General features: G+C 39.1%; 1 protein-coding gene across 1 annotated transcript in view; it reads left to right on the top strand.

Moving 5' to 3' along the window:
• Positions 1 to 10,708, top strand: part of brca2 (BRCA2 DNA repair associated) — a 137,183-nt gene that overhangs the window by 86,240 nt on the left and 40,235 nt on the right. The window contains exons 20-21 of the mRNA XM_087988225.1: positions 3,980 to 4,127; positions 6,818 to 6,942. Coding sequence (XP_087844351.1) covers positions 3,980 to 4,127; positions 6,818 to 6,942 — 273 coding nt within the window. The remainder of the gene's footprint in view (positions 1 to 3,979; positions 4,128 to 6,817; positions 6,943 to 10,708) is intronic.

A 10,708-nucleotide genomic window follows, 5' to 3' on the forward strand; every position in this document is an offset into this window, starting at 1 on the left:
TGGACTCCCCCACCCAGGGAAAAGACCTTGTCTATTTATCCTATCCATGCCCCTCATAATTTTATAAACCTCTATAAGGTCACCCCTTAGCCTCCGATGCTCCAGGGAAAACAGCCCTAGCCTATTCAACCTTTCCCTATAGCTCAAATCCTGCAATCCTGGCGACATTCTTCTAAATCTTTTCCGAATCCTTTCAAGTTTCACAACATCCTTCTAATAGGAAGGAGACCAGAATTTTTGTACGCAATATTCCAAAAGTGGCCTAACGAATGTCCTGTTCAGCCACAACATGACCTCCCAACTCCTGTACTTAATACTCTGACCAGTAAAGGAAAGCATACCAAATGCTGCCTTCACTATCCTATCTACCTGCGACTCAACTCTCAAGGAACTATGAACGTGCACTCCAAGGTCTCTTTGTTCAGTAATACTCCCTAGTAACTTACCATTAAGTGTGTAAGTCCTGCTCTGATTTGCTTTTCCAAAATGCAGCACTTTGCATTAATCCAAATTAAGCTCCATCTGCCAGTCCTCAGCCCATTAGCCCATCATATCAAGATCCTGTTGTAATCAGAAGTAACCTTCTTTGCTGTCCATACACCTCCAGTTTTGGTGTCATTTGCAAACTTACAACAATACCTCTTATGCTCACATCCAAATCATTTATATAAATGACGAAAAGTAGTGTTGTGTTGCAGTTATTGGTTAGGAAGTGAACGTTTAGAATGTGTAAGAGTTCTTTCCTCGCCTCTGGCTATCTGGAATGGAGCATTTGGGAACAGTGCATGTTATGGGCATGATTGGTGCCTATTTCTGGAGATTAGGGGCAAAGTGTGGTGGGTAGTGCAACATGCCGTTCAGTCTGTATTTCATAATGTGTGGTACATGGATTGCTGTACTGATAGGGTTGAAGGAATCAGTTTATGTTGAGTAGGGATAAATCTAATTGATTCCAATCTATTTGGCCTTTCTAGGTTTGAGGTGAATGTCACATATTATTCATTCCAATTAATTATTTATCCCTGATGATTCAATCAGTTTTTTTTTGTGGAGAAAACTGCACTTCACTTAGAGCAGTAGTGTATATTCTTCTGATTGTCCAATTGTTTTGAGCTCGGTCTGTAACTTGTGCAACCTCATTCAGAATGGGATAAAATAGTGTCAAAATAGCAATTTTAAATGTATTATTAAAAACGCTGCTTTAGTATGAGTATCACACATTGTTGGTATAAATAACAAATTGTTGTGGTGGCATTCCCATTCATTAGTTGTCCTTATTCTAGGTGGTGAAAGGTACAGATTTGGAATATGTTGATGAAGCGACCTCAAATTGGTGCATTGTATCTTGTAAATGGCACACTGCTGCATTGATGTGCATTTTGAGGGAATGAATGTTTAAGATGGTGGCCTGGGTATCGGGTCAAGCAGGCTGTTATTGTCTGAAATAATGTCAATCTCATTTACTATCTCTAGGACAACATTCATCCTGGCAAATGGGAGCTATTCCATCAAACTCCTGACCTCTGGTGGACACGCTTGAGGAATTGGGAATGGAGTTGTTCATTGCACAATTCTCAACCTTTGATCTCTTGTGTTCACTGTATTTAGAGGGATGGTCCACTTGAGTTTCTGATATGGTGTTCTCCATGGAATTGATAGTTAATAGAATCTCCAATGATTCCTCCCAACGTGAAGAGGAAATGCAGAGAAATCTCTTGCTTGAAATGGGCATTGCCTGCAAGTTGTGATGTATGGATGTTATTTGGCAAGGATTTGCTGCATGCAGGCATAGAATGCTTCAGTAACTGAAGAAATGTGCATGACTCTAAATGCTGCGCATGCATCAGTGGTCATCCCTACTTCTAATCTTATGAAGATGAGATCATTGAAGCAGCTGAAAATAATTAGGCCTTGGGCCCTACATGAAGCTACAACTTCAGCGGTTATCCTGTGCTGAGATGCTTGGCCTCCAACAGTCACAAATATTGTCTTTTATAATTCAACTGATAAAAAATTTTCTCCTTACTTCCCATTGATTTTAATCTTGCTGGAACTGTATTGAACCCCACATAGTCATGGGCTACTTTGATGTCCAAAGCAATCATTTGCCCCCCTCATCTCTTTCATGTAGCTTTGTTGTCTAAACTTGCAACAAGGCTATAATGAGGTAAGGCACCAAGAGGTTCTGATGGAACCCCAACTGGGTATCAGAGGACTGGTTATTGCTGTGTGAGGGCCTTTTTAAAAAAAATGGTGAATAGGTGTTGTGTTGACTTTTGTTATCCAAAATCTCCTTGAATCTGGAATGTTCTGTCAGGTTGGGAAATAGCAATGCAATTCCTGTATTCAAAAGTGGAAAGGACACAAATTAGGAAACTACAGGCCAGTTATTTTAAAATCTGTCATAGGAAAATAGTATGAAGCTATTATTAAAGAGTTTATAGCAAGTCATTTAAGTTCAAGGTAATCAAACAGTGTCAACTTGATTTTGTGGAAGAGAAGCCATGTTTAATCAACTTACTGAAGTTCTTTGAAGAAGTAACATGCTGTGGATAGAAGGCTATAATGATGTATAGCCTTGTGGATGTGCTGTCCTCACATGTCCAGAAGGCATTTGATAAAATGGTACATTAATATTCATGAATAGTACATTGACTGACCTACTGGATATTGTTGAAAAAAAACTGGGTCTTTTTCTGGTTGTCAAGTTAAAATGGGAGTTGTGCACAATGGAGTGAATGTTGAGGTCTCAACTTCTTCCAATGTATATAAATGACTTGGAGGTACTGAAGATATGGGCACTAAATTTGCTTTTGATCTGTAATGGTGGAGATCACACAAGAATGCCAAGATGAGAATAGCTGAAATACTTGTGTTTTACACTGAATTCTACCATTGATGAGAGTAGGGATATTGATGGAGCCTGCTTCTCTTCCCATTAGTTTTTAGTTGTCCTCTACCATTCACAACAGCATGTTATAATTAAATGTCCCATTGATTGTGTGATTCCTTGGCTTTGTGTCATCTTGCTTCTGCTGTTTAGCATGCATTTGAAGAGCAGCCTCCTTGTTCCTATATTTTATTTTGTTATCGTTCTTCGGATTAAAAGAATCATAAATTATGAGGAGAAAGTGGGAACAGGGTTCTAAGTTGGCTGATCAGCCATGATTGTATTGAGTAGTGGAGCAAGCTTGAAGGGTCAAATGGTTTTAACAGTCAGAAATGTTGAGAGAGCAGTATCAAGCTAATAGAAATGAAAGGATATACCTAAATAGGTAAATTAAAGGTATGCTCGAAGGAAAAATTGAAATATCATTCTTGTCACGGTTTCTTGTCAAATTGTATTTTTGTTCAACAAATAATAATAGTAAGGGAAAATCATTTATTTTTACATGCAAAGTTTTCCTAAATCACTATCTGTTTCGATTGAGATTACTGTAAAATCATTGATGCAACCTGCCAATTTATTTGTACTGGTGATGTTGGTTTAGTTTTATTGTATGCTGGGAACTTTTAATATTAAAACATAATGTAAAATGGTACATAACTTACAGTCAGGAGGGAATGTAATATTATATAGCAGAGCATTTTGTTATACCATCCTCGCTTCTGCCCTCTTTGGGGAGGTATAAATAAATTTAGGCGAACATGAAGACTGCAGATGCTGGAGATTAGAGTGGTGCTGGAAAAGTACAGCAGGTCACGCAGCGGCCGAGGAACAGGAAAATCGACGTTTCGGGCAGGAGCCCTTCATTGTGAATGGAATGCATTTCTGATGAAGGGCTCCTGCCCAAAACATCGATTTTCCTGTTCCTTGGATGCTACCTAACCTGTTGTGCATTTCCAGTACCACTCTAATAAATAAATTTTAGTTCAGCAATTGCTGCCTACTGTGAATCCAGAGTTTTGCTCAGCCAATGCACAATGCATTTTCTGTTGTCTAGTTTGTATTTCTGATGAGAAATGCATTTTTCTTCAGTGGATGGAAAAGAAATCCAACGGAACGTATGTATTTCGGAATGAACGGGCTGAAGAACGAGAGGCTCAGATACATTATGAAAATCAGCAGAGAAAGTTGGAACTGTTGTATGCCGACACTGAAGCTGAACTGCAAGAACGATATGGAGGTAATCAGAACACAACGTCTAAAAAGATATCTTTGAAAATAACAGGTCTAGTTTTAATTAATATAATGACAGTTGAATTTTGTTCCACACTTTTTAGCTCTTTCAAATTATTACAAACTGTGGTAATTAGATTTTTAATTTTTTTTAATTTTGAAGATTAAATTTTCTGGATTACGATTATATTTTTGATGTTGTCTCTTATGTTGAAATAATAGGCAATTGGCCTTCTGTGCGAGACCATGTTATCATTTTTAGTCTTACAATAGGGCACAATGCCTGATAAATCTGGTGTCTAAAGTATGAGTACCTATCTGAAGCTGTGTCACTTTAAAGACCAATACTCTAATATTCATAAACTTTTACTTATTCAAGGGATGTGCATGTTACTGGCAATGCCAGCATTGTGGAAAGTGATGCTGAAGCATGTTCTCAAACTGAGGTCCATGAGGCTTTAAATTCACTGGGATGTGGCCAGCTCTGGCTTTCTCATCATATATTGACAATTCCTAATTGTCCCACAGAAGACTGATTAGTCGTTTTGATCTAGTTCATTCCTTGGAGCGTAGGGGCACCTACAGTTCTGTGTCAGGAAAGAAATTTCAGGAATTTTAGCTCCACTGAAGGTATGACTATATACTTTCAAGTTAGTTGGGGGTGGGGGAAGAGGATGTGTCTTATTGGGGAACTTGAACATGGTGGCATTCCCATGCTTCTGCTCCCTTAGGTGGTAGAAGCTGCAGGTGCTGTCACAGAAGTCTGGGTAAATTACAGTAGTACATATTATAGGTGATATTATTGTGCATCAGTGGTGAAGGGAGTGACTTTTGAAAGTGGTATTTGGGGTGTCAGTCAAGCAAGCTATGTTTTCCTAGATGATGATGAGCTTCTTGGGTAGTGTTGGAGTAGCACCAGTAGTGGCTTGTGCCATTAGATGATGGACACGCATTGGAGAGATGGGAGGTGAGTTACTTACTGCAGGAGTCCTAAGTTTTGAACTGCTCATGTAGTCATGGTATTTATGTAGCTGTTCCAATACAGCTTCAGGTCTATGATATCTTAGGAAGTTAATAGCGGGTCATTTAGCTATGGCAATGTCAATGCACGTCAAGCGGCATCAGTTGCCTACTGTCAAATTGAAGATGGTCATTCCCTGGGAATTGTGTATTGCCAAATGTTGCTTGCAATTTATCAGCCCATGTCTGGGTATTGCCCAGGACTTGCTGCACATCAACACAGACTACTTCAGTATCTGAAGATTCATGAATGGTCTTGAACATGGTGCATCATCTTCGAGCATCCCCATTTCTGACATTATGATGGTGGGAAGGTTATTGAAGCATCTGAAGACGGTTGGGCCTAGGACACTACCCTAAAGAACTCCTGCAGTGATGTCTTAGTTTGAGATGATGGCGTTCAATAAATACATTTTGTGCTAAGTATAAATCCAATCTTCCTGATTCTCATTGATTTCAAATCTGCTGGGGCTACTTGATGCCATATTTGTTTGAATGTGGCTTTGATATCGAGAATGCCATTCTCAGCTCACCTCTACAATTAATCTCTTGCATCTATGCATGGTGAATGTGCTGATCAGTAAGGAGTTCCAGAACTTTAATTCACTGACAAAGAAGGAGCAGTAATACATCAGGATGGTGTGTAGCTTGAAGATAACAGTGCACGTACAACCCGCTTTCCTTGTCCTTGTTATGAAATGGAGATAGTTCAAATTGTAAGATTGTACCCTGTAGATGTTTTGCATGTAGCTGTAATGCATCAATAGTATAGATTGAATATTTAAGGGAGTATAAGGGCTGCAGATTTGAGTGGGCTGCTTTTAGGCTGGTGAGTATCAAGCACCTTTAGTGTTTGTGGAACTTCACTCATCCAAACAAATGGTGAAGATTCCATCACACTGCTAATATCTGCTTTGTAGACAAGAAACACTTTGGGAAGTCAAGAACTCAGTCATCTTGAGCTCTTATAATCTCAGCATGTGTAGCTGATTCAGTTATCTTTTTGGTCAGTAGTGAACCTCCAACATGTTTATGGTCAGCAGTTTGGGTGGTAACGCTGAACTCTGAAGAAGATACGTAGGCTATACTCAAATTTAGATTTTGGTAGGTATTGAGAGGAGCAGAAACTGAACATTATCAGTCTGATAAGGGGAAGCAATGGCCTATTGGTATTATTGCAAGACTATTAACCCAGAGACTCGGGTAATGTTTGGGGGGGGGGCCCAGGTTCAAAGCCTACCATGACAGATAGTGGAAATTGAATTTCATAAAAAAAAGACTACAGTCTGATAATGAAGCTGTTGTTATCAGAGGGGGAAAAAAAAGTTTATCTGGCTGACTAATGCCTTTTACAGAAGGAAATCTGTGCCATCTTTTCCTGGTTGGGCATACATGTGACTCCAGACCCATCGTAATACACTTGACTTTTAACTGCTCCGTGGGCAACTAGGGGTGGGCAAGACATGCTGGCCTAGCCAGTGACACCAACATCTTGTAAATTAATTTTCGAAAGTTAACTGTTTCTGTTTCCACAATGTTTCTCTGGCGTACAGTATTTCCAGCATCTTCTGTTTGATTATTTTACATTCTTGATTGCTAAAATGTAATTTGTTCCTTGATTTTTAAGAATAAATATCAATTAAAATAGTTAAATATGTAAAATATTCTGTTTTAAAGTTGACAAAAAGAAAAGCAGAGAACACAAAGTGGAGAAGTTAAGTGACCAACGGATCATGATGCTTCAAGATGGTGTAGATTTGTATGAAGCAATTCAGAATTCTTCAGATCCATTATCTGTTGAGGTAATCAGATGTGTACTTTCAAGTGTCTTAAATGTGTATATATCACCTGACTCCTGCAATCTGTATTTTGGGACGTTGTTCGGATGTTTAGATTGACATATCCTTTAAGCATACTGCTCAGATTTCCACTTCGGGGGACGATAACTGGATGAAATAGCTGCAACCTTGGGTTAATCTTGATCTGCTTATCATTAGGAGTTTGTCTAGAGTGATAATTACATGGCTCAGCACACTGGGCAGAGACTAATTACTTTTGAAGTTGGAGAAAAGAACAGGCAAAATTATCCTTCCTAATTTTATATATTTTAACTTATATTGCAAATGTGTTTTAAGCATACGTTACTTCACCCTTCATCTATCATGACAAATCAGCAGCCTAATTCCACATAACCTGCCCATGTCCCATATTCCTTAATGACTGTCTAACAGAATGCTATCAGTCTTGAATTTAAAATTGACAAGTCGGAAATTAAAATTATGTTGATCTCTTCCTAACTTTCATCCATCATTACATTAAATTACATTCTTCAGAGATTGAAACATTATCCATGCTTATCACTGCAAAATCTGAATCAGCATTTAGGCTTGAGCTATTATGTGAAAACTAACATTTGTAGCACCAAGCCAGGTGATGATGATCTGCAACTTGAGAGAGTTTGCCACCTCCCTTTTGACATTGAATGGAATTACCATTGCTAAACACAGTGTCATCAACATCCTGGGGGCCATCGTTAACAAACCTATTGAATCGACTATCTCAATACTGCGGCTACAAGATCAAGTCAAAGGCTCAGTAAAACTATGATTATTTCACCAACTATGAGGCACAAATCAGGAGCGTGATGGCATACTCTCCACTATGTCAGGATAAGTTAGCTTCAAGAAAACTGGTAGAAGTTATCGTATATTACAGGGAAAATTGAATGCAAGAATAGGGAACTTATTCTTTGGTTTTATAAGACATTGTTAAGATCACACCTGGAATACTCTATAGTTTTACTGATCACAGTAATATGGCTGACTACTAACTGCCCTCTGGCCAGTGAGAGATGGCTTCTCAAATGATGCCCATAAAGGTTTCTCCACCTACACTATCTCCTCCTCAATAGCTTGAAAACTTCAAACAAACCTTTGATTTCATCATAATCTTTGTAATTTTATATTTGCGTCGAAGTTTCTTACAGTGCTATTAATCTTTGTGTTATGAGCCATTTGGGTGCATGCTTTCTGATTCATCATAGAAATTGGTAATAAATACACCGAATAGTAGAGTTTTCAAAACTTGCGGGACAACATTAGTCACATATTGCAAGTTACAATACCTGCCATAATCTCTGTGGTAATTGCTTTTGGGAGTATTTCAGACAGTGGTGTATGAAATGTGTTTGTGGAATATATGTAAAATATAACTAGTAAATTGGGGATAGTTTAATATACAGAACAGATGCCTATTTTATTGGCTTCAATGAAATTTGCTTCTTTTAAAAACATAGAAAATAGTTCAGCAGTGGGCTATTTCAGCGCTTCGAACCTGCATCGTCATTCAATATGATCATGGCTGATCGTGCAATTTTAGTATCCCATTCCTGTTTTCTCTCCATACTCCTTGATCCATTTAGCCGTGAGGGCTGTCAGCCACCTCCCCCACCCCCCCCCCCCCCCCCCTCCAAACTCTTCTAAATTCCAGTGAGTACAAGCCCAGTAGATCCAGCCCACTTTCATATGTCAGTCTTGCCATCTCGGAAATCAGTCTAGTGAACCTTTGCTGTACTCCCTTAATAGCCAGAATTTCCTACCTTGGGCTAGGAGACCAAAACTGCACACACTACTCAAGGTGTGCCTCACTGAGGCCCTGTACAACTGTAGCAAGACTTCCCTACTCTTATACCCAAATCCTTTTGCTATGAAACCCAACGATGCTTTAGCTTTCCTCACCGTCTGCTGCACCTGCACGCTAGCATTCAGTGACTGTTCCACCATGACACTTGGGTCTCGTTGCATCTCTCCTTTTCTTAAACTGCCACCATTTGGATAATAATCTGCCTTCATGTTTTTGCCACCAATGTAGATAACCTCACATTTATCACATAAGATTGCACTTGCCAAATATTTGCCCACTCAGCCAGACTGTCCAAGTCACCTACAGCCTCTTAGCATCTTCCTCACAGCACACGCTGCTACCCATCTTAGTGTTGTCTGTAAATTTGGAAACATTCAATGCCTTCGTCCAAATTGTTAATGTATGCTGTGAATAGCTGGGGTAACAGCACTGAAACCTGCAGTACACCACTCATCACTGCCTGCCACTCTGAAAAGGACCTGTTTATTCCAGCTCTCTGCTTCTTGTTTGCCAACTAGTTCTCTGTCCACGTCAATGCATTACCTCCAATACAATGAGCTTTAATTTTGCTTACTAATCTTTTGTGTGAGACCTTGTCAAAAGCTTTTTGGAAGTCCAGATGCACAGCATCCACTGACTCACCCTTGTCCTCTCTACCGGTCAGATCCTTAAAAATCGATTTGGCAAGTATGATTTCCCTTTAGTGAATCTTTGCTGACTTGGAACATTCCTGTTACTGCTTTCCAAATTGTCAGTTATAATGTTCTTAATAATTGACTCAAGCATTTTCCCCACCACCGATGTCACCTAACCACCCTATAATTTCCCATCTTCTTTCCCTTTTAAAATGTTGGGAGTATTTTAGCTACCCTCCAATCCATTGGAACTCTTCCAGAGTCTATAGAATGCTGGACAATAGTCACCAATGTGTCTGCTATTTCTAGAGCCACTTCCTTAAGTACACTGGGATGCAGAGCATCAAACCCTAGGAACTTAGCGGGTTTTAAACCCATCAATGTCCCCAGTACCATTTCTTAATTAATAAACATTTCCTTCAGTTCCTCCTCCTTGCTTGACCCTCTCCGTCCTTGCATTTCGAACATTATTTGTGTTCTCCTTAGTGAAGACAGATCCAAAGTACTTAAGTTGCAGTGTGTCTCCTAATTGAATATTACACATCTAGGTATTTTTGTTTATACATTTTATCTGGACTTCCGTTAAGAATGCGAAAGTGTGGAAATAGTAATTGATGTAGTAGTAATTTATAGAAAATCATTTCAATACTGCTCACTGTACTCCAGATGTCTCGTCATCATCTTGTGCAGTTGCAGTATGTCGTCACTACTTGTACTCCAACCCTGTTGAAATAAGGACCAACATTTTATTAGCTTTCCTGATTACCTGCTTGCTAACTGTGTTAAATACGCAAGTGGCCCCAAGTCCTGTCGCAGTGCAGATTTTTGAGGTTTTTCTTCGTTCAAAAGAAATGTTCTGCTGTTCTCCCTTCCAAAATGAATAACTTCACATTTTCCTCACGTTTTTCTCCATTTGTCAACTTTTTGCCCACTCACTTAATTTATCAGTATCTTCCTGTAAATTGTTTGTATCCCTCTTGTAAACTGACTTTTTTTTTTGTCATCTGCAGATTTTGCTGCAATTATACAATTATATTAATAACTTGGAGGAAGGAAGCACATTTGCTTCCTTCCTCCAAGTTATTAATATAATTGTATAATTGCAGTCCAGCACCAATCCCTGTGGAAGTTGGGTTGCAGGTCGCCAACCTGAAAAAGAACTCCTTATCCAAATGAGCCAATTCTCTTACCATGCCAATATGCCTCCAATGCCATGCATTATTATTTTAGGACTTTGAAGATGTAACAATCAATGTGGACAATTAGATCCGATAGATGTAGTGTGTCTGTA

Source organism: Chiloscyllium plagiosum, unplaced genomic scaffold, assembly GCF_037043375.1.
Source record: "Chiloscyllium plagiosum isolate Xiang-an unplaced genomic scaffold, Cpla_swu_hap1 HiC_scaffold_6, whole genome shotgun sequence".
Taxonomy (NCBI): domain Eukaryota; kingdom Metazoa; phylum Chordata; class Chondrichthyes; order Orectolobiformes; family Hemiscylliidae; genus Chiloscyllium; species Chiloscyllium plagiosum.